Source organism: Ixodes scapularis, unplaced genomic scaffold (assembly GCF_016920785.2).
Source record: "Ixodes scapularis isolate PalLabHiFi unplaced genomic scaffold, ASM1692078v2 PGA_scaffold5__190_contigs__length_132052651, whole genome shotgun sequence".
Lineage (NCBI taxonomy): Eukaryota > Metazoa > Arthropoda > Arachnida > Ixodida > Ixodidae > Ixodes > Ixodes scapularis.
Window position 1 is genome coordinate 102361077 of NW_024609880.1, and position 24382 is coordinate 102385458.

General features: G+C 44.4%; 2 protein-coding genes across 2 annotated transcripts; one reads left to right on the plus strand and one right to left on the minus strand.

Moving 5' to 3' along the window:
- Positions 1-1768: 1768 nt before the first annotated feature.
- Positions 1769-19730, minus strand: LOC120844897. Its single transcript, XM_040216896.1, has 3 exons — positions 18506-19730; positions 16345-16566; positions 1769-1857 (listed from the first exon to the last, which is right to left on the minus strand). Exons 1-3 carry the CDS (start codon positions 19728-19730, stop codon positions 1769-1771), a joined length of 1536 nt encoding a protein of 511 aa, XP_040072830.1.
- A 642-nt stretch (positions 19731-20372) lies between these two features.
- Positions 20373-24118, plus strand: LOC115319760. The gene is made up of 4 exons (XM_040216897.1): positions 20373-20556; positions 22436-22518; positions 23090-23423; positions 24111-24118. The coding sequence occupies exons 1-4, from the start codon at positions 20373-20375 to the stop codon at positions 24116-24118; spliced, it is 609 nt and encodes a 202-aa protein (XP_040072831.1).
- The last annotated feature ends 264 nt before the right edge of the window (positions 24119-24382 follow it).

Below are 24382 nucleotides of genomic sequence, written 5' to 3' on the forward strand. Positions count from 1 at the left end.
TTTATCGATTAATTTTCAGACTATTCGAGTAATGCTTTAATTGCAATTTTTTTTGCCGGTGGAGTCTTGTGCTGGAGAAAGTCATCAAGAAGTAAAATATACCTGCTTTAATATTTTTGGCGTGTTTACTTCTTTTGTGACACAGGCTTGCACGGTAAACCACTTCAGCGTGCTTGTCATTTCGCCGAGGGTGATTATACTGTTTAAATAATAACTTAAAAATACTTCATTTTAAAAGGCTTCTGTGTTCATATTTATGTAGGACTCACAACGCGAAGTTTAGAATGGGAATGCAATATGCCATATATGACATAGTAAAACCAGTAAAAAAATATATATAGTTTTAACGTCTTTCACGCAATATGATCGGGGAAAAATCAACATACGGATTAATTGATTGATTAGTCTATTGAAGGATAGCGATCAGTCGGGTTAAATTTCTAATCAAACCACAGACCCACTCAACATTCAATGCTTAATGAAAGCCACGGTTTGTGCGAGATAGCAAAAATACGTGGGACCAGCGATTGTATAAAAAACAACACACTAAGATTATGGAAGCTTCCGACTTAATAATAATCGCTTTGCTGAATTTCTACGCATGACAAACGATACAACACAACCTTTAGTAAGAAGAAACGGCAACAAAAACATAAAACGTTTAATAAGAATGTCAAGCTGAGCCTGAAACGGGCTTGCGTCGTCGAGATCCATGCTTCTGAGCGTGCGCCCGTAGCAGATGACGCACGGCGGTATCCCCGCTTTCCTGCGTTTCCAATTTCGGCCGCACGGTGACGGCGCGGTTCGATCTCGAGGCGAATAAGAACCCACAAACGATTTATGGAGGCCGGGCCATCACGTGAAGATTGTCGAAGATAGCCATTCTCGACAAATTCGCCTTCTACTTCCGCTAGTTGTGCTTTACAAAATTGTCTTCCTTTCCCTGGCAATATCTAACAAACAGAGATTCCTACAGGACTAATTAGAGAAGAAAAAACATTTCTCAAACTTTGAAGCAAAAAAAAAAAAGACAGAAAACATTATAATTGTAATTTTGGTTATTGAATTAACTAAGTAACACGCATGTAGCAAAAGCTCGCGATGCAGAACCCAGAGATCCTGGGTTCTGCATCGCCACTGCCACGTAGCGGCGCTGTTGTCGCAGCGATGGCCCGACCCGCTCGGTCCGACGTCGGGGTACCCTCGGACACGCAGCGAAACACATAGTTTTTGTGAGGATTAACAAAGTGGATTACCAAACCCTGTTTGTTGCCAGTGTAACACTGTCCGAAGTGGGGCAAAATTTCCTGGCACATTTGAGGTAAATTCACGCCCGCCCGGCCTTTGCAGTTTTGGCATTCTTCGACATTCGACAACAGGCAAGCAAGCTCGGAGAATTGGCTGCGTCTATCGTGATATCCGTCACGATAGACGGAGCCATTTCTCGCTATGCTTTGGTCGTTTGCGTACTGAAATACAGACAACTTCCCTCTTCTGTGTGTCCTGTGTTTGTGTCAGAAGTTCATGCATAAACCACTGGATGCGTTCCACAGCCGCATTTGAAAATGTACTAATTTGAAGACGTCTTCGTCATTTGAAGGAAGCGGGCTGTTCTTGTTATTGTATTCGGCTACATCGAGCCCTGCTACTAGAACATCTAGGGCGGTGAAAACGGCTGAGTTATTCGTCGCGTATGTTTCTGCGAGCTGGTGTGCGCTAGACCACGGGGCACCGATTCGCCTCGAGAAACTTTCGCACAGCGCTGAACTCACAACTCTTTGTAGTTTATCTTCGTCTTCTTCCACATATAGTTAGAACAGAATCTGTAAATTATTTTGCCCTTCTTTTCTTCTCGGCCTATTAAAACCAATTCGCAAAATAGTCCTCTATATTCTTCTTAAGGTGAGGTAAGCTAATATACCTATTGACCCAAGCACAGCTTGGGGTTCCACGCGCAGCACGTGCTGGCCTCAGCAAAGGTAACTTTTCTAAAGCGAATGTCTAAAACAAATTGCGTCTTGCACTCGTGTTCGTCAACGATTTACTTTGGTTATTTACTTCGAACCTTTTATGCGGGGAAGGCGTGCTCTCGTAGCGCGTAGAACAACAATTCCTGCATTCTCCTTGACGCTTGGGTAATTTATCAATAAGTATATTCTTTTGCAGATATGGTGAGAGATAGGCTGCTCACGCATCCACCGTCAAGCCTGGCAATATGCTTTGCTTCAATTATTTCCCTAGTTAGTTAATTGTTGTCTTGGTCGAGCACGGTGCTATTACGTAGTTGCGCCACACACCCGCAATCCCGGCAGTGGAGACCTAGATGTCCGGAGGTGGCTCTAGTAATGGTATTGTGGTGTTCGCTGAGTCGATCTATGAGGCGCCGTCTAGTCTGGCCGATATTGGCGACGTGTGCTATCGAAAACGTCGCTGTGGTCGGCCTTGCACGTTTGACAGAATGGTGACTGTGACGTCAGCAAAGGTTTTCTCAAAGACAGAAATAGGAGTAATGTAAAAACTTCGATTTTGAAGGTGTTGGCAGTGTTGGTTTCAGAGCGCAATGATTTCATACTTCCACCCTGCTCGAGAGGTATTCACACAAGAGAGAAATCCCGGAGATTTCTCCCCGGCACGCGCATCCCACGACGAAAACTTCAGGCTTTGCGATGTGCAAGCGCCTCGCGTTTTCATCTCGTGATGCGGACGTGCCGGGGAGGAATCCCCAGGATTTCTCCCTCGTGTGCATACCCCTTACAAACGCCACCCAACTTGTTGTTTGCAAGGTAATGAAGTCACGAGAGTAAACCCTACATGGGCGCCACCAAAACATCTCGCCTCTAATAGCGTTTTCCACGGGAGAAATAAAGGGTTACCCGACATTTTCTGTGCATTGGACGAAACTGGAGTTGTGCTTCTTATTGCAGCGCTCTCTAATCGGTTTGAAAAATCATTAACCTTTTGGCACATGCTGGAGAGCTTGTACGGAGATGAAAATACCACCTCAACGTTGATTTTTTCGCCACTTTTTTTCAGTGGGCGAAGTGAATAAAAGGCAGAACAATAGGCCTAGTTGACCTCTCTCTTGATGAAGGTTGGATGACCTCCCTTCTTTCCATATATTTGAGGAGGTTTTCTGCAATCGACGTAAATAAAAAACCGGGGTACCCTGCTGCTATGAGGCGAAAGGTTTGTGCATCGAAGCTGGTTTTGATCAAATGTTCATATGCCTGGTTAAGTGAGTTTTTGAGGCTTCAATTTACGATTCCTTTCGTGACCAGCCTGGAGTGAGCAGAGCTTAAGTGAAGTAGCGGCTTTTACCCCATGGCCGATATAAACAGCATATGTGATCGCTCAATCAAAATAGTCGTAAATAAAGGAATCTGACAGGCTTCCTGCCTGAAAGCTCGTGGGTAAGCTTTAACGAATTTATGCAGCCTTTGAAATTGGATAGAACGTCGGCCATCATCGAAGCAAACCATATTGCCACGCATGACGACGGATGCGTGAATAGCCCATCTTTCACCTTTTCTGCAAAATTATTGGCTTACCTCACCTTAAGAAGACTGTCGTGGACTATTTTGCGAATTGGTTTTATTAGGTTGATACGAAAATGAAGAAAAAAATATATGTTTTGGGGAATACCCTTCGTGACAGGGAGTGCAAATCGGAAGTTCGGCCGATGTTTTATTCTCGAGTTATGGACAATTTAAGAAGCCGAGGCGGAAACTGACCTTTCTCTCGCCTGTCGGAGGTGTCATGTTTCATTCCTTTTTGCTTTTTGCCTTATTTTGGTAGTGCAATGTAACTCTTTTAGGGCATTCTCAGTATATCAGTTATTTATGGTTAATAATGTTACTGCGAATATTTATCCTCACTTTTGTTTTAATTATTGTCAAAGTGTGTCCATTTGACAATATTTGTCAACGTTTGACCAAATATTCCGTGTGACCTATTTTACATATCGTAACATATTTAGTATTTTCAGAAAGCTAAGAGTATACGTTTGCTATTGATAACACATTTATTGTTGTGTCTAAAAGAGAAAGGGCAGTGCATTTTCGTAAAGCAAGGACTATTTCAAAATGTTTGCAAATTTGAGGTCGACTTTAAAAAAAAAACCTTTTATTTTACTATTTTTTTTTCTAGCTAGCTATTGCAGTGCTTTATAATGTAATAGAAATATAAATGTAATATGTTGTTTGTATGGTGGCTACAAAAGCTTGAAGTCTGATGTTCCACTGTTTTGTCAGTAAACGCAGACAGTGCAGCTTCAGCCCGCCACCTCTGTACGCGAACCGCCTCTACACTAATAACAAGAAATCTGCTTCAAACAGCTGGTTCTGACGTTATCCGCTCTCCTAGAGTTCAGCCGCCTACAAAAGGGGTCGTCACCATTACAACTGTAGGATTTGCAGCCAAGTTGTCACCGCAGCTAAACGTGTCGTGAACTTCTTCCAGGTAGGTTTGCGCTGCATGCTACTTTGATTTTTTAAGTATAATGTTTTTGTCGACTGCAAATCCCCTAGAGTGTGAACATTATAAACGTTGATGTCCGAGCGTACCTAGCGCGCATTGGTCGATTTTCAAATAGATCAAAACAAAGTTTGCACCACCTACAACCAGGACTATTAAATATTTCCTGTCCTTGCTCGTTTGGTTGTTTTAAGTTGGTTACTGTCGCAACTGTTATGATGATCTTACTTTCCGCATCCGGGGATAAGGAGACAAACCCTGGCCCTCTGACTTCCGCAGAAAAACTGGATAAGTTGCAAGATGCTATTGAGGCATTAACAACGAGTTCTACTTGTTACCAACAAGGAAGCTCGCAGAAACTAGACGCAATCGATGCTGGGATTGCCCGTCTTGGGTTACGGGTCTCTAACTTGGAGGCAAAGGTCAACAAAATTACCAGCGTAAAGAAAAATGTTGCCACCCTTACCAAAACGCTGGGTAATGTTCAGCGTGAGTCTACGATTGTGCATGACCACATGACTGCTTACGAAAGGTCTTGGCGATACAAACAACCGAATGCGAAGAAACAATTTAATTCTGAAGGGCTTGCCCGAAGGTGAAAACATAGGCCTTGGTTTCAAACCTGATAAAAGAAAACATCACTGAAAACCTAAGGGAAATAGAAAGGGCTCATTCGCTTGGTCGAAGGCGAACCGGTTCGACCCAGCCGGTCATTGTCAAGTTCCTAAGCTTTAAAAGCAAAGATGAGGTCCTACGAAATGCTCACGAACTAAAAATGTGCTGTCTCCAGAAGTTTGAATCTCTGAGGATTTTTCACCCAACTTGCAATCCGCTACACAAAAGTTGTGGGATTTTACGTCCCAATTGCGAGACCAGAATATTAGATATAAGCTTTCTTTTGACAAACTACGTGTCGGAAATCATACGTATGTGTACGATTATGAAAATTCGGCTGTCATCCGATTGATTGTCCCACCACGTGCAAGTACACGTCCAGCCGAGTGACTCGCTCGAAACAAACTAACTTCATCGGTACCTTATCCTAGAAATGTAGCAACGTTATCTTTTTTTTTTTCGTAGCGAACTTTCGCAGCTTAGTTTTCAAACAAGATGTTTTCGAGTGCATAACTTCGTCATGCGACTCAGATGTTATTCTCGGTACAGAAACTTGTTTGACATCCAGTGTCGGGAACTCCGAACTAATCTTAAGTAAAAACTACAAACTTTTCCGAATAGATCGAGTTATTATGAGGGGAGTTGGCGTACTCATCGCAGTTAAAAAGAACATTCCCTGCCCTCTTCTTAAGTGCGAATCCACCCTGGAAATAATCTGTATCCAGGTAGAGTTGGACTTTCGCCACGCTTTGATTGGTGCCTGTTACCATCCACCGAGCACTAACCCTGGTGACTTTAACGAGAGCTTGTCCACCTGCCTTAGCACAGTAAAGAGTGCTTACCCAAACGAACCTCTGATGCTTTCTGGAGAATTTAATTATCCAGGAATTAATTGGGAGACACTCCAGTCATTCCCAAACTCTGCGCATTGAAGTCACTACAACGAGCTTCTTTGTTTGCTAGAAGCGCTTGAACCAACACCGAAGGTGAACGTTCCAACACGGGATCTTGCAACTTTAGATTTGCTCTTGATATATAATGCTGAATATGTAAATTCAACTAAAGTCATTGACCTCATTACTAACCACACCATTGCGCATGTTGAAACATATTTCACTTTAAAGCGCTTCGGAAACTCCCGTAAGCAGATTCCTGATTACACTCGAGCAATTATTTACGGCTAAAACGCGGAATAACTTTATTTGTTGACCAATAGTTTATAACTTGCGCGGGTCGTTCGTTGGAAAACAACTGGATAAATACTGAAACTACACTGCAGCGCCTGCTTTCAGCCTACGCACCCATAACCAAATTAGATCAAACACCCTTTCACCTTGGTTTACGATTAACTTAAAGCGCTTACTGAACAAAAAGAAATGACTCAGCGAAAGCTTAAAGGGGTAGTGAGGATTACGATTGGTCATCTTATGGTCTGTTTTTGACTCAGACTAAAAGTGAAATAAAGAAAGTTAAGGAAGAAATTTTTGGTCATAGGTTATCACTCCTTCTCCGTTTCGACCAGCGCAAGTTTTGCAAGGCTATTAATCCAACTTAGCACTGGCGTGATTTGCAAGGTGTGTGAGCTTGGACCTGTGTATTGACGGAGAAGATACGCATACCATCTAGACTCCCGGACAAACTTAAGACAGAAGGAAAACGTCTAAGTAACCCGGCATGAATCATTGAAAATGGAAAAGAAACGTAAACAAAATATATGGATGATTTTTGGTCGAATTTTTAATTTAAAAAAAAACACATGTTATAAGTCGCAAACGGCAAATTCGTCGGATTGTTTTTGTTCTCAAAGTATGGACCGTTGGAGCGGTCAAGGTGGAAACTGTCGTTTTTCCAGCTTATCGGGAGTGCCATATTTCACTCCTTCCCTTTTCCTTACTTTTTTACGCTACATCGCTTTTTGGGAACACTCTCGACATTTGCTTTTTTATGCTAATTAAGTGTATAGGTCATAACATTCTTAATGCATTTGTGTCGGCTTGCAAGATGCTGCTTTAGAATGGGGATATACCGATTGCTCCATATGATTTTCGTTGAGTGTCTCGTCTTGTGATAAGCTATAGTTCGGAACATTGCATCCAAAACTTATGAGGAGAAAACCTCACAAATCATTAGTGAAGGTATTGATTGCCATTGAATGCCTCCTAAGTCATCGGAAATCCCAGCTCCCGGGTATAAGCTTCAGCACCACAATCGAGGAGCTACGAAGCAAAGATTTGAAACTGTGTTTCAGACAAAGAATGTGGCTTTGTAGTGCTCACTTCAGGAACGTATGGAGCAAAAGCCTCTCAAGCTGTGGCGATAAACTTTATCCCAGTAGGGCAAAAACAAGGCAGGATTGCAAAGCAAGCAATCATGAAGCTGCTGCAAGGGAACAACCAAAATAGCCTATAAACAAAGATTAAAGGAACGAAGAAGGGGCAATCGGAAGTATTTTTCGCGGCAAAGACGCTCAAAGCGGATGTACCGTTTAGGGCCATTGTATCTGAGAGAGGAACCTGGCAAGTGCATTTTTCATCCTTCTTGGCGAAGCAACTCTCTCTAATACATCCCAATGATCCGTACGTTATTCAAAATTCTGAACAACTGATTTCGTATCTTCAAGAAGATGGCTCAAGTGTCGCCTCTGCTTTTTCAATAGACATCCAAGACATGTATTATTCAATACCCCATGCAAGCCTCCTGTCAATTCTTCGCAACATCATAGAAGAGCAAGGCAGCATACCGTTCCAAAGTGCGGCGGGAACCAACGTAGATACCTTTCTAGAACTGCTCAATGGATATCTAACATCGATTGAAGTTGCGCACCAAGGCCAACACTTTCTACAAAAAAGTGGAGTGTGCATTGGGTCTCGCATAGCCCCTCAACTGTGTGATTTGTTCCTGGCAGCACGTGGAAGTAGCATCAAGGATAGCTTAAAAGGCAAAAGAATCATGTCAATCTTTAGGTATGCTGATGATTTTCTGATACTACATGCCAAAGAGGTGGGGGATAAGACCAATGAATGCAAACAGACAGTCCTGCAGTGCTTCCAAGAATGCTGCACAGAATTGGTTTTGACACACGAAATAACCGTGGATAACTCCCTACCGAAAAAACCAGTATGATTTTAATCGGAAAACAAATTGGTTTTGTCAAAACCCAGTTTAAACAAACCAGGGAACATACTGATTTCCACTACCCAGTTTAAACATTTGGGGTTTCATACTGTGAATGAAATCGGAACTCTAAAACCCCATTTTGGGCATGCTGGGTTTTAATCGGTAAGTATATATGGAAGTAAGAACCCAATTTGGGCATCCTGGGTTCCAACCGGGAAGTATATATAAAAGTAAAAACCCAGTTTAGGCAAGTTGGGTTTTGGCTGGGAGATGTTATATTTGTAAAACCCAGTTTCGGTAAACTGGGTATTAACCCGGGAATACAGCAGTGTATAACCATTTTTCAGAGAAGCTGGGTATAAATTGGGAAGGTGGGCTGGTTGACTGATGACTATAATAACTCTAAAAGATGATGTGCATGGTGCTTTTCTGTAAAGAAACATATCAAAGCAACGATCTAATAAAGTTTGAAGTGAATGCGCGTGTAGAGGCGAGGTGGTTGCAAGCACCGGCATTAACAGTTAAGTGGGGAAACAACGAGACAGGAAATCACAAATGTCCAAACACAGATTATTATTGAGCGAACCACATCCTTAAATAGATAACAAAGTAAAAGAGCCGAATATACCAGAAGACGACTCGGATAACGCCAACTAGGACACACAAACCTAACTAGGCGATGACATATTGAATCCCCAAACCAGGCTTCACTACAAAGAGAGTACAGTTGGATACAGACTAAATTTAGGGTACACGCGTCAGGATAAAAGTACATAAAATCACTAAAAGAGAAACCATAGGCATTGACCAGGCGATGACATAAACCCCAAAACCTGGTTTTACAACAGAGACGTTGACACGCGATGACACAACAAACTTTGCTACGTAAAGCAGGTATCTTTACGACCTTATCCGACTATAACCAGTACGCCACTTCCTGTATGGGACAAAGCTCAAAGCGACAAACTTTCCAACAAAAAATACAAACAAACGAGGGGGTCCTTCACACAGAGTGTGCGGGAAATTCCGAGGGACGCCCCTTGTGGAGAGCGCCAATGTCGCTGGATTCTCCAATCCCTTCCTTCAAGAATTCGCGAAATTTAGTAGTTGCGAATTTTGTGGCCTCGTCCACAAGAATGTGCAAACTTACTAAGTAGACGCATATCTGTACCCTTTTCCACCATTCGCGAAATTGAAGAGTTTTAGAGCAACTGATTTAGAATACATGTCCAACTGTATATTAAATACATAAAGGGGGAAATTTATAATGCTCTGCAAGAAGCCAAACATTTTTTTTCTACGGTTCTTGAGGTAAAAATAAGTTTAGCTTAAAAGAGGACGACTAGAAAACAGCTGTTCTTTAAAAAAAAATACAGATCACTTATTACAGCTATATACATCAAGCCGTTTATACAGTGCAAAACGAGGCTCAATATGACGCTCAAATTCAAACATAGTCCTCTTTAGTCGCGTTCAATCTGATTTGGTAGCGTGCAAACATAGCTGGACACGGGGTTCTGAAACCTCATAAAAAGGCATGCTGCCTTCAGATTATGAGGCTCCAGGACATGTAAAGTACCAACCATGGATACAAAGCAATCCTTAATATGTGAAGGAAAATGCCCACTTTCTATAAGGATAACTTTCTTGCACAGCAAGAAAACCCTTCCACTGAGGGAAATGATCTTTGTTATTACAAAGAAGTCTCTTTCGTTTGTCTCAATGACAGATGAGTCGGACTTTGTGGCACGCTTGTATGCTGTGCTGTGAAAAATCTGCCGTCTGTAAACCAGCCGTGAGTATTCCACACAGGTCCCAGGACATGGCTGTCCTGTAAAAGCAGCGTGAACTTCTTTTGGAGTCTCTAGTTGCTTAGCATGGCCAAGCAAACAAACATCCCCAGCAAAAAGAAAGTTTTCTAGCTTTGCATATCCCAGCATTTCTCGGCACAAGCTTGCAATGTGCTGAGAGACCAGTGAAGAAGAAAGAAAACACTCCAGTTGTTGAGACATCACAACTCTCTCAACAATTTGGAGCGGTGCACCACTGGCCCCAGTCACCAGCTTGACGAGCCGTCCATTTCCGCTCTCGAAAACAAACGCTGAGTGAGCCCAGAGAGGTCCGAAGCGGCGAGCCACCTCTGCCAGGTGCAGCATCTGATGGACATTGAATGTCATCGCTGTCGATCCATGCAACCGCTGCGTGTCAACAACGAAGAGCTTCAGCAGAGTGTCTGCAAAGAAAAAAATTTTAAATATTTATTTTTATTTTAAGGACAAGTGAGCAATATTAATAAGAGCCACCCTCAGATCATGGACTTGTTGATTCCTGAACAACAGACTGTGCTTGAGTTACCAATGTCCGATATCATTGCAACCCTTTACATACATACTAGAGTGTCGCCCTCTTCTCCGTGTCAACTGAGATATCTACAGACCGCACACGTAAAGTGCAGATGTGCAACAGAGCTGAACACAGATGTTGGCAAAGTGGGCAAAAAAAGCTGCTCTTGAGTGCGGCTGGGCATGTATTCTGGCCAAAACCGATGCGATGGATGCCACATCCTTCCTCCAGCTTTTTGATTTTCTTATCTTCAGTTCCTTTTCTCAACACTTATTAGTTTCTTTTTACAAAGGCTCTTAATTACACGCTGGTTTCCCTCACTTGGTCACATGATAGCCCGGCTAGCTTTTGCATAGAGTATAAGGTATATTAAATAAGATTAATTGAAAGAACTAGACAAAACTTGCATGACAGAAGTGCAAATATGCAAGTTGCGTCAACACCTCCAAGTTTATCAAGGCAAAAGCCTTATATGTCTCATCGTTCAGTCGACCTTCCAAAAACGTTGGTGACACAAAGGTACCATAACTTCCCATTGGCTGGGATGCATCATATCAGTACCGGCTTGCTAGAAACAGCGTCTCAGCATAGACTAAGTGAAAGAAAGCACTGCTAAAGCCAGCGCACGAGCTGAGTGGGACTCAACCCGCATCTCAAGACGCTCGCACGTCCCAGCCTTTGTAGTGCTTTCTTTCACTCAGTCTCAGCCGAGATGCTGCTTATAGCAAGCCGGCCCAGGTGCTTCGTCACGGAAGCCGGCGAAGCCGCCGCTTGAGGTCAAAGCGGACGTGCCTCAGAAATAAAACACAAAGGAAAGAACAGCAATGCAGATGCACCGTGAATGCCAATGAATTGGTGCCAAAAGTGTGTCATTAGAGAGCGCGCTGTCTTCGGAAGCTCGCTATCACCGGGACCACAGTCAACGCCACGATCCGAGTGAGCCAATGAAACGGCACCAAAAGTGTGTCGTCATAGAGCGTGCTGTCTTTGAAGGTTTCCTATCACGTTTACGTGACCACTCAAACGAATTAGAGGCAATGAAATCGCAAAGTAAGACAAAGCGAATTAACAGGAGACAAAGTGAATTAAGTCAAGAGCGGCGAGTGCAGACTCAAGCCGGCTCATGTGTCTGTCTTTAATGCATTGGCGCTTGGGCTTTCGCCTTCAAGTCGTTTTAGGGTTAACATAAGAGCCCTGTTAATTTTTTGAAGTAGCAGAAGTGAACAACCCCCTTTCGTGCCTTCTGTGTTGGAACAAGCTCTCCTTGCTCACATTACAAGTAAAAAAAAGCGCATAGATGTTCAGAGAGGTCTTGCCTTGCAGCAACCAGCAGCACCCAATGAAAAGGCAAGCCAGCTGCAACACCGCACTCTACAATTACCATATGTCTAGACAAAGTAAAAAAATATAATGTGGAAACACTCACCAGCACGGTCAATAGAGAGCTGCGTGAGCTGATCACTGAGGAGGATGTGCACAGCCTCTACGAACTGCTTGAGATGCGCCCAGTATTGTTGCGGCAGCACGTCGAGTGTACAGGGGAGGGAGTAGAACAACAGCCAGTGGCGCCATTCACTGGCCTTCCAAGATCCTCGAGTGCCGAGTGGCCTGGGCAGTCTTGTGAACGAGTGGGGTGGCTTGATCGCTGCAAGCCGCCGGTTCATCTCCGCAACACGAGCAGGGGTGCCTGCAAGTTCAGTCAATGTGTCCAATAATAATTAAAAGGGTGATGAAAACAAAACAGATTCACCTGGTTTTCACTTTCCGGCTTCTTTCACCATTACGAATGATATTTAAGAAATGTTTCAGCAAAATATTGCCTCAATATTTGTGTTTAAATTTATGTTTAAGAAATAGTTAGCTGAAGAGATCACTCAACTTGGGTGGTTATTGTGAGAGTTGAAGTATGTCACGTCAGGTTTGCAAGAATAAAGAACAATCACAAACGTTTTGTGTGAAAATAAATCAGATTGAAAACAACAGTGTGCCAGATGCAATCCCGTCATACATTGTTTGAGTCTCCTGTTTCGCAAACAAGCAGCATTCCGTCCAATGTTTACAGGCGGACTCGGCACTGACAGACTAACATCTGTGTTTGCATTTTCTAACTGAGGTTTTGTTGTAGGAGTGCTGTGGCTTGCAGATGTGAATTATTTGGCAACGTCAATGCTTGTCACGCAGATAATCGGCTATGACTTCGGTGCGTGAGCAGGGTGATGCACTTCGGCTCTAGGCTGCTAAGACTGATGCAATGTCTCCGCTTCCACCGCTGCACTTCTCCACACGGTGTTCCTCGTTTATTTCAATAAGTGTTCTTGTGCCGACAGCAAATCCTGCGAGCTCGTGGAAAAGCTTAGTATCAAGAGCGATAGGCCTGTTGAGAAAGCTGCACTCAAACAGCAGCGAGAGGCCGGCAGGGCAAGTGGCAACGGTATTGTTTGTCTCTGGGCTGTCTGTAGGATTTTTTGTTACAAGATTGTACAATTCTCTTCCATTGTCACTATTAACATTAAAAAAGATATATCATCGCAGTTGCCAAACTAGGAACTGAAAGCGTTGGACAAAGCTGCTCAACTCACCACATATGTACAGTCGGCCTTAAAAAATATGAACACAAAGGAGCAATGGCCCGGCCGGCGATAAGGCGACACGGGGCGCTACGATAGTGTAAGCATGCTAAGGCCACAATTACCGAATTAGTCCACTTTTGGATACACGGGGGACGTCGGCACACCGAAGCCGTTCCCAAAGCACGTTTTTCAAACGACACTGTTTGACCGCGCACATGTATTCTGTTTTCGCTCACTCCTTGAGAGCAGAACTATCTTTTTATCTTTGTTTTACCGTCATTTACGATTTATTAATGGTAAACTGTCAAAACTAACAAATGAAAAAACTGCCCGTAAAAAAAAAAAAAGGAAAATGATTGCAAACAATAACTCTCTTCAAGCACCCCTGCGATTCAAAAGTGGGAATGCCCCGGTCACTCTCATTCCCAGTGTTATCACGAAATACAGCACATCTGGCGGTTTCCCCGCGCCGGCCACGCATCACCTTTTTTAAGGCCGCGTCTACATGACTGTGCATATGTAGTTACCAAATAGCTTTGTTGCCTTATAATAGCCCTTTCCCCTGGCAAATAGCGAGCGCTCGGCGAGCGCTCGCTGAGCGGGTTCTAATTGTTTCCCTCGCGAGATGAGAGCAATCTCTCCGCGTGCTGCTTGAAGATCTGGAGCCATTGGGGCGCTCGCCGAGCGGCTCCAACCGCTCCGTGGAAAAGTGGCGGAGCGCGTTGAGCGGTCCGGAGTAGTGTTCCGCGCTGCCTTTTTCGGAGGAGTATGATCTCTAGCCGACTCTCGCAACGTCTCAGTTTCGTTATCGACATTCCCGTGGGGGAGTGAAGGAGTTTCGCAGCTTTTTTGTTTAGACTGCTGGGTGGGCTCTCTTGGTGTGCTTGTTTTCGTTCCCCTCGTCATGACCGACTCGCTTGAGCATACTGCGGCGATGACATAGTTGCAGTTAATTTCAGGAGGTCTAATAAAACGCAGTGACAGCGACGAAGATACCAGCTTAGCTCCAGCTCGAGTGACGACGAGGCAGCCATTCTCGGCGAAGTATTTGCAGAGTCGTTTGGCCGGCCGGCGAACAGGCCCAAGATACCGCGTTACGTCGAAGGCGTTGTGCGCGCCTATTCAAATGAAGAGCTAGGTATGTCGTTTGTTTGTTTTATGGTCTCTGTAATGTAATTGGAATAATTAGAAGACAACACGCCAAATACTCCGCAATGTAAGTCGCCTTTGCAGGTGACGATCGCTTTACGGCATACGTGTTTGGTATCGCTTAATAGCATCCTACGGCTCGTACAAGTACTTCTAGTTGTTTTCATCGGGCTTATATAACTGTAAGGAAAAATTAATTGTGTCTTAACGTCGGGGCCACCGTTAGTCAAGTAGTAAGCAATCAAGTTTTTGTCAAAGCATACAGTTCCGATCAGAACTTCATGCTTTCAGTAAGATAGCAATGGGAGCCGCAACTGTTCAAAAGCGAGAGCAGACGCTCTGGAAGCGGTGGCGCTGGGAGCGTTACATTCGATTTGCTCCGCTGCGTGTACCACTGGGATGGGTCACGTGACCAATCGCTCACAGAGGCCGACCGCTCGACGACCACTAGCACGGAGCGCTCGGCATTTGCCAGGGGAAGGGGCTATAAGTCACCACATGTTTGACTGAAAAGTAAACATTTGTATGGACTGCAATTGAATCGATTTTCATTTCAGTGGGGACAGGAACAGCAAGAGTCTATTGTGAGCGAGTTCAAAGAAACAGGGCACGTGGCAGCTGCTCTAAACAATGAAAAATTGTGGGATCTCTGTGCATTCCGGACCATGCGATGGACCGCATTTGTATGTTGCTTTTTGAGCATAATGCTTCGATCTGCGACGAAGTGCATTGTTAGCAAGAATGCTCGATCATCGATTTCAGGTGTATGAAGACAACACAGAGACATTTGCGACTGCAAAACCAGTCGCAGTCTGTATCGGTTAAAAGGGTTATGTCAAAAAATTATCTTCTAATCTGCCTTCCAATGCAGTAAGTGCTGGCAACCATTCCTTCTTACAGTTCTTGTGTGGGGTTTGGTGTGAAATATACGCAGCCTGTAAAAATCTCCACGACAGTGAAGTTGTCTAAGGCATTTTCCATCGCAAGTGGAATCAATTCACTGCACTGTTGTAATCCCCGCCTGTCCCATCATCCTCCAGCGCGCTTGCTTCGGTTCGTGGTTGGTACATCTACTACAACATAGATGGTAACAGCACCGGGTCGTGCTCAGCGAGTTTATTTGAGACTGGTTTTCGGTGCACCTCTATGAGCGTGATGCAATTCTGGGAAAAGCCAGTACAGTGTCAAACGAACTGTTCATTACTCATGACTCAAGTCTGTGTTACATCCAATGAGTGTTATTTTGGTTTCGATTTCAAACTACCATGATGAAAACGTTAATCTAGCTAAAAAACAGAGCTAGCAGTTGTTATATGTATTAGAAGCGCTTAACAAAGTTATACCTGTGTCAGATGGGCATTTAAAATTAAACTCAGCTGAATGGCATTTAGGAATCAGTGAAACAATGTGTGCCTCTAAGAATGCTGAGAGTGCCACGAATGTCACTCGGTCCCAGGAGTGCAATCTGATTTGCTGATTGCTTAAATACCATTCTACTAAATGCAGGTGCTCGTCTGAGAGCAGTGCTGTTGAGTGTGCCAGCAGCTTGGAGTCATGTTGCACACAGCTAAGGAATGCAGAAGCAGGCAATACCAGCAATGCAGCCTATGTGGACGTGTGGAATACTTTCAGCATCATTGCTCTTTTATACAGTCAGCAGCTCTGGTTGTGCTTTTTGATTGCTGCTCATGTACTTTTGGAGTTAGCATATGCCAACATTTTATAGTGCAGCTTTCATGAACTCCTGCAAAAATTGCAAAGCCTCTTTTCCAAAGTTGCAAAGCCTAGTTTCAGTGTGCTTCTGTGGTGCGTGTGTGCACAATGGTAGCCAACATAATGTTTTGGGACGACAGTGCCCTTTCAAAGCATGTGAAATTCTGTAGAGTTAACTTGCAACCTCTCTCACCATCATCGCCCCAATGAAATATTGAATAGCACAAAGAGTAACCATTCGAGATATTCTTGCACAAGTCAGTGCTACTAAGTGTGCTACTTTGTGCTAGTAGAGCATGAAGGGGCACACTTTTAGGATATTCTTATGTCTTACTATATTCATAATTTTGTGTAGAAAACTCACCAATGTAGTATCTCTTTTGGGAGTTTGATGAAGTAAGCAGTTCCTCGGTGATCTGGCGGGTAACGCCCAGAAGCACGCCGTGCATGTAGTCCACCGTGAAGCCCCACACTAGGTCAAAGTGGGGAAGCTTCACGGTAGGAGATGGGCCCTTGTACCCATTGATGGGCACAGAGCACTCTAGACCAAGGGCCATGTCCCTCAGAACGCCTTCCGTTGTCCTGTCTGGTGAATCAGATGAATTGATGTAGCGCACACATCATGTGAAGCAAAAGTTAAAATACATAAAGAGTTCATTTATACATAGGCCAGGTGCATGCTGTGAAATAAAGCCATCAAAATTGAGAAAAGAAAGACAAAAAAAAAGACTGATTAATAAGTCTGGTTTACAATTTTTAATAAAAAATAATGCATTTACATTAAGTATAATTTAACTCTTTGGTCACAAATTTAGGCACCTCAACCTTGATAAGAGTTTATTACATTCCTATACTCCTAGTACAAATTTGGTGATATAGGGGTGATAACTTGTGCTATACACTCCAGTCATGGCCACAATGTCTTCCTGAAATTTGCAATGGGGAAGGATTGATCACTGCAATGGAACAAGCACACTCGTTTTTTACAGCTTCATTTTTCTTATATATTGTTCACCAATGTTTGCTACTTCAGGAAACCTACTATACTCGTTTTCACCTCAATACCGGCTAGTAAAAAAAAGACTAGCTTTTGCGGAGGGTTACTAATTCTCATCTTTCTATACTCAGTTAGGTACGTGTTTACGACCAAAATGTAACCTGAGTAAAATGCACAATGAAATGCCCAGCACGTCATATGACGAGTCGGAAAAATGGCATTTGATCGCGCTAAAGGTACTTGGCCTTTAATTGTGCATCAGTCCCATGTCGAATGCGTTTAGATTCAGCCATCTTTCCAACATATTGTATGATGGACCAGGCACTGTGTGCATCTAGCCCTTAACAACTAGGATTTTGTATGCAAAAGCTCCAATAAATTAAAAATCACTCAAACAAAATCATTGCTCATTTTTTGCTTAAATTTATTGAGCCAAATAGTTAATTTGATTGCAATATGTATATCTCTCTGCCCACATTTCAAGGGAGATAGTAAATCAATGTGGTGTAACATGCTTGTATGGCTCTGGAGAATAGAAGAACATATTCAAATATGTCTCTGCTACATGGCTTGTTTTCAAATGTGAAGCACCTAAAGGGGTTATGACACAAAAATTAAACGGATAGATTATTCTTGAAATGGAATGCTCATAGGCTACATAGTATATAGACAAAGTTATGCAATTTTTAGAGCTCTGGTAATTGCAATATTCAATTTACGAATTTTTATCACTTTCATCTGGCGACCAGGCAACGCTGCCCAAGTTAGTCACACCATGGTGTCCATAAACCATATGACCATGAACGCTCTCTCGTTCTAGGCACCCCCATGATCACCAAAGCTCTCCTCGCCGTGGTACGATCAAAACCGCTCACGCAACTCGGTAACCCGAAAGCTATTCTCACTCTCGCCCCGGCTCGTTGACCTTCCACCCCGCATGCGCCTGCAAGATATTCTCGGACGGTGGTGACCACGGCGAGTTCGTCCGTAACTCGTCGTCGCTGGAGCTGGTCGCCAGCGGGTCGCAGTCAGATTGAACAGCTTCCAACATCTCTTGATAGCAATCACTCTGATCGCTGCTGCGATCATTGTCAAACATTTTGACAAGGCGAGCAATGCCGTAGACATAATCGTCACGGACCGCATGCACGCAATGTGGAAGGTAAACGAGGCAGCTGAAGCTCAAGACGCTAAGAGAGCCAAGTCTGTGAATGCGTGCAAGGAGACACCGCGCTGGAGGCTGGCTATGTAGCCAGCCTTCAGCTCCGCCCGGATCCGGCCCTCCGAGGGACCTGCATATAAATCGATTTACCCATCGAAACTATTCTGCCATTTTAAAAACAAATTTAGCAGGATTATAGGAGCATCCAATGGGTCCTAGCAGTATAGTTATCTTATATTTTATTTTTTTTGGCGTGTCATAACCCCTTTAACATTGTGCTTTAGCACCAAAGACAAAAATATGCAATCATACGTTACTGAATAATTGTCTTTGCTACAGTTCGAAACTGCAAAGTAATATTCTCACCCTCAATGTAGTCTCCTTTGATTAAGCACCACGGGCAGCCAAAGTAACCGTTGAACAGCACACATTTCTGGACCGCAGATCGTGCTGGTGCATCAAGGGAGAAGCAGATGACAAAGGCTCTCGAAGAATGGCGGGTCCCTTGGTGCTCCCAGGCAACTGGCTCCATGCTGTTGATGTCCTCAACAAACTTATTGAGGAATAGAGCCATGTTTGGGTGTCCCTCGCCAAACCACAGTCCTGCGAGGGTGCAATGCTCAAAACGCTGGGGGACCGGCAGTTCGTTCACGGTGAACTGGATGGGCCAAATGGAAGCCCCAGATGAAGAAAACACTGGACTGCCATCGGTGTTCACGGTGAGGGTGAGGTCACTGGCACCCAGACGCCCGCTTGCCCGTAGCTGGCAGTGTGTCGTGGCTGAAGTAATGTCTGCGATCGCTACAGGCTCACTGGATGGCATACTTGTAAGACTGTCATGTAGCATGGCCTTTGTTTGACTGATGACCTGTTTCAGCTGTTCGTGCATTTTCAATGTTACGAAGAAAGCCCCACTCCTCTTCAGCTCATTGGCTTTGTTTTCTTCCTCGCACGTTGGGCAGAAAAGGGAATCCATTCCGTCACGAGACGATAACAGGTCACTGCAGGAATTGCAGTAATAGTGGTACTCTACCAGTTTTTCGGTCTTCGACCCCCACAACTTCCGAAACAAGTATTTGCTCCGGGGGAAGACGTCTGCCGCCGGAGCGAAGAAAATGTTGCCCATTTTCACGAGGTCGTCCAAACCCTTCCAGCTCAGCCCATTTGCCGATAGGAAGGACATCATCAGCGCGACCGCTTCGGCTTTCGTGGTGGTTGAGTGCGGCAATGTCTCCGATCCGAATTCACGAAGTCCTGCCGCCAGGAATTCCTCTTCCGACATGGCATCTGGTGGAGGGATGTTTTCGTCGACGTACTGACCTCCATCGGCCGTCTCAGTGTCGTCTGCGCTGTGTTCCTCGTCACTGGATGAGTACAACTCGTCGTCGTCGTCGTCGTCGTCGTCGTCGTCGTAAGTGCCACCGGGAGGGCTTTCTGATCCGGCGGGTTCCGAATCCGAGTGAGCCGAAGGCTCTCGTGTGTGCGACTCGCTGTCGGAAATGTGGACAGCAATCGTCGATGGCAGGCTTTGAGAAGACAATTCTGTATTTGCGGAACTCGTCGATGAGTTGATGGCCCTATAATGTGCCATTGTCGACTTTGGAACATCAAAACTATTACCCTTCTCGTAATAGCGCAGCCGCCGACGCTTGGGTTCGCCGCCGCTGGCCATATTTTCTGCGGAAGCTCTAGGGCCCCTAGACAACCTTGGCTCAAGACTTTACAAGGACACAAACGCTTTTAAGATGTCACTGAAACAAGAAACTCCGTAGGGGCATAGCAGCCTCGCTGGCAAACTATGTACATCACCATGCTTTGGCTCCTTGGCGTAGCTCGCTCGATCAGCTCAACGGCGTACCTTTAGAAATGGATTGGTTTGGATTAGATTGTTACTGGGGGTGTTGCTGTTGTCTCGATACAAGTGCTCAAAGTTAATTTCAAGATTGAGATTTTGTTTCATTCAACAAAAATATGGTTCAATAGTATAAATTAAAACATACAACACACTAATGCGTACTATTATAAAAATATTTTGAGAGGAATTTAATTTACTTTTTTTATTTCCATTAGTTTTTTTTTCGATTCGATCCAATCCGTAGCCGATTGAGTTTCCCTTTACCGACTTTACTTTCTGCTCGTCCTTGTTCCTCGCTCAGTTTCAGATTTCATTTGTGTCTCGGAGTTTATTTGGTTTGTTTTGATTATCGCTATCTCTAGTCTTGTGGCTTCTGCGATGAGGTACGCTTACATCAAATATGTTCAAGACGGGAAGCGGGCCGTTCTGCCTGTTTCTCTAATACAGAGGTTTTGTGCGAAGTCGAACGACGACCTTCCTTCGGCTTCCGTGAAAGCTTACTGGAGAATGCCGAACGGTGATGAGGAAGGATATTACGATGCCCATGTCCTACACCTTGCAGGTGAGTACTTTTCTTTTGTTGCGTTTGTCACCCGCACAAGTTTAGAAACGTTATGGACGTGGTATTGCTTTGTTCGACCATAAGTCCGAACGCGGCCGATCCTACGAGCAGGCGCAGCCAATCCGACGCCGAGACCATATCACGTGACCTGCCTAGGGTGCCCAGACGTCCCGTTTCCGCCGGGACAGTCCCGTTTTTGAGGTTCGCTTCTGCCGTCGCGTCTTTTTATGTTAATATAGAATCATGTCCCGTTTTCGCAGGAGTTCATAGTTTCTAAATTGGCACCGAGCGAGTCGAACCAAACCGAAACTACGCCTGTTTGTACAAGTATATTTCACAAAAAGTAATCGTAGGTACTTTAAAATTTTTACCCAGAGAGTAATATTTAGAACTGTTCTTGCCCACAAACACCCTTACTCTCGCGAAGACGCGTAAATATTTTTTGAGCTGCTGGATATAGCACGCATGTAGAATTTCATTATGTTTATTTTCTCCAAATCTTGTAGTTTAATACGCCCCCCTCCCTCCCCCTTTTCCGCTAGGATGTCCCGTATTCTAGCTTGAGGAATATGGTCAGCCTAGACCTGCCGGTTCCGTGCGGCGGCGTGCGGAGCACATATTCCCCAGAGTTTAACACAAAACTGTTAATGACAAAGTTTTGCTGAACTAAATGGTATAGGAATTCCTTTCCAGAGGTACTATCCGGGAAAAATGAAATGCGAACACAGGAGCGCATGGCTCGCGGTAGAGGCTGCGCCGCCTGTAAGTGAGCCTAGGAGCGAGGGTGTGTGGCCTACTTTGACGTGTTCACGACCCTCCCTCTGCGCCCCCCAAGCTTCAGCAGTGCGCCTCTTAGTGCGCTGAAAGCTATCACCGCTATCTTTGCTGGCTCAGCGCGTGCGGTGCAAAGAAGCTCGCCGCACTCGCCGAGCAGGCAAAGATAGCGGTGACAGCTTTCAGTGCACTGAGAGGCGCACTGCCGAAGCTGGGGGAGAGCCAATCGAGGGGCGTGAGCACATTGAAGTAGGCCACGCACCCTCGCCCCTAGGTTCACTTGCAGGCAGTGCAGCCTGTACCGTGAGCCACGCGCTCCTCTGTTCGCATTTCATTTTTCCCCGATTGCACAATCGGGGACGGCGAGTTGCTGGCTGGATGCTACAAGGGGGCGTGTCCGGGGACCAAGTGGGTTAATAGGTTTGTAATTAGCAGCCGCAGACTGTTGCCACGAAGCGGGGTGAAAGCGGGGGGGGGGGGGGGAGGGGGGGGGCGTAACATGTTCACCAGGGATACATGAGCTGTCCGAAAAGGGTGACTGAAATGGCATGAGTTCTCTGCGCAGTCGTGCATGTAGCAACTTCCGGTGGAGCTGCACTACGTAGTGGAAGTCTCAACTCTGTGCAAACTTGCACTCAGAGTTGCGACTTTAAACAAGTGCAGTCAGTAAGAGCAGTATGGTGGCAGCTAGTAGATGTGCACAATTTTTAAAAGCCCTTGTTTACAAGGCCATCATGGCTACCATATATAAACAACACACGTCTAAATGCAGACTCGTGTATAATCCGTTACGTAAAATTTTCTCTCGCACTGCACTTAAATGTATATATAATACTCATTTCTTGCAATTCATTACATATTTTTATTGGCAGATAGAAATATCTAAAAATCTAAAGACTTATTGAAAGCACCTGGCCCACTTCCACAACTTGAGTCAAAGCTAATTAGTTTTCTGATATTTATGCAGCATAATGGTTGGATGCCTTGGAATCTGGTCACTTTTATTCTGGTTGCAACGGTGATTTGTCCAGTGCAAAAAACTTCTTATGTGCTGCCACTCTTTTTGCATATGAATGTACCAGTAATTTTTCATTATCGCTTACAGAAACAGAGTCGGAGGTCTGCAGGTACCTGGCCAAAATTAAACGAGTGTCTGTTCCGGTAATTTTTACCGAGGATGGCAAAATAGTAAGTATAATTCATAATTTATCCCTGAATATGTGGAGTGTCTTTTTATTTTACAGGACATTAAAAAGGTCTAGCCCACACAATTTTATTAAATAAAGTAGGATTTTTAAAATCTAAAGAGTCAAATTTTGGACGACAAATACAGACGACCACTCTCTTGTATATAGCAAAAACATTCTTGTTATTTTACTCTTTCGATTGTAAACATTCAACTTACAGTGGGCTGAAGCTAAGCAAAAGTTAAATTTTTTTGTAAGGCCTAAGAGCCAAGCTTTGTGGATAAGATGGCATGAATAAGAAATACCGGACTTGTCAAATTGGGGCTATACTAGTGAACATTGCTCACTTGTTTTTTACTAGCTGAGACTGTATGAGCATTGCTCTGTACAGCACTGAGAAAACAGATTTACTAAAGCTGAGCAAAACATCCTTTGCTGCCGCGTACAATTTCATATGCTTATTTTTTCTTTAGGGTTCTGTCTGCGCTCACGGATTGTTGACATTGTCGTCTGTTTTCTTGTAATCTTTGCAAAACATTCAGATATATATATATATTTTTTTTTTATTAAAGAAAGAAGTGGAGCGACCCAGGTCCCACGAAAATGAAACGTCAGGGCCTGCAAAGAAGCAGAGGCCTGCTAATGGTGCAGCTCCGACTGCCAAAGAAATGAAGCGGAAAAAAAAAATAGCCCAGGACCGTCGAATGGGGGAGTTCTTGCCACCGAAAAGTCGCAGCCGTGCTCCTCAGCATAGCCACTCAGACACGGACTCAAGTGGTGACGACGAGCTGTGTCTAAAGAGTGAACTCCGGCGAGCCAAAAGAACAATCAGGCGTTTGGAAGTGAAGCTCGAGCGGTCGGAGCACACAAACCGTCGCCTGACAAATGCCTTACTGCTGAAGATTGGTGAGATTCCCGGTATTAGAATAATGTTGTTCACAGTTTTCTTATTTCTCCTCGTTTTGTATTTTTATTGTACAGAGGCAACAGCTAACAGCACAAAGCTGCCTTCGTCACCTGCAAGGGCCACAAGGAAGCTGCCCACTACTATGCCTGCAGCATCCACTTCAAAAGTGTCTGAAGTGCCCCCTCTCGTGGCCCCGCCTGTTCAAGGTAGATTTATATTGTGAATATTTTATATAGCTTTCTGGGAAAAAACATTGGAGCATAAAGATCTCTAAGTGCTTTTCTGCTACACTGCTTAGCATAGCCCTTAAAAGTTTTGGTTAACGCAGCAAGGGTGGCAAAGGTGCGAGCGATAGCATTTCCAAGCCTGATTGCATTTTCAAGCAGACAATAGTAGCCACAAAGTCATTTTATCGAACACACTGATGTGTGCCAAAGTACTACTGTATAACCTCTCAAAGAAAGCTGTGTAGTGAATTCTCTTAATCTGAAAACATTGCTGACAGAGCAAGCGTTTGAATTTTCGGAGTGGTCGGTGGTGGTTAGACGTGGCTCCTCCTTGTCAGCTCCGCTTGCATGATTCACGTCTGCGAGTCTCTTGAGATTGGTTCACCCTATAAAGCTCACGCTTGAAAACTATGACAGTCTCCTAGCAGTGGGTAACTGACACCACCATTTTGTTTCCAGTTTGCTAAGGCTGCTTCTGCTGCTTCAACTATTTCGGTTTGTAGAGCGAAGATGATTGGAAGTCAGCAGCAGATCACCTAACTTTCCAGAAAATATAAGGTCGCATGTGCAGGTTTCTTAGCAATATTGGTGTGCAATGGAAGCTTGGTTTGATGTAAAGAGGTGAAAATTGTACGGTAAAAGCAGGGGCCCAAAACAGAGCCTTGCGATGTGCAGCAACGCAAAGAAAACCTCACCCCGTGAACGGAGTGCAGTAGTACGCCCTAAACTTG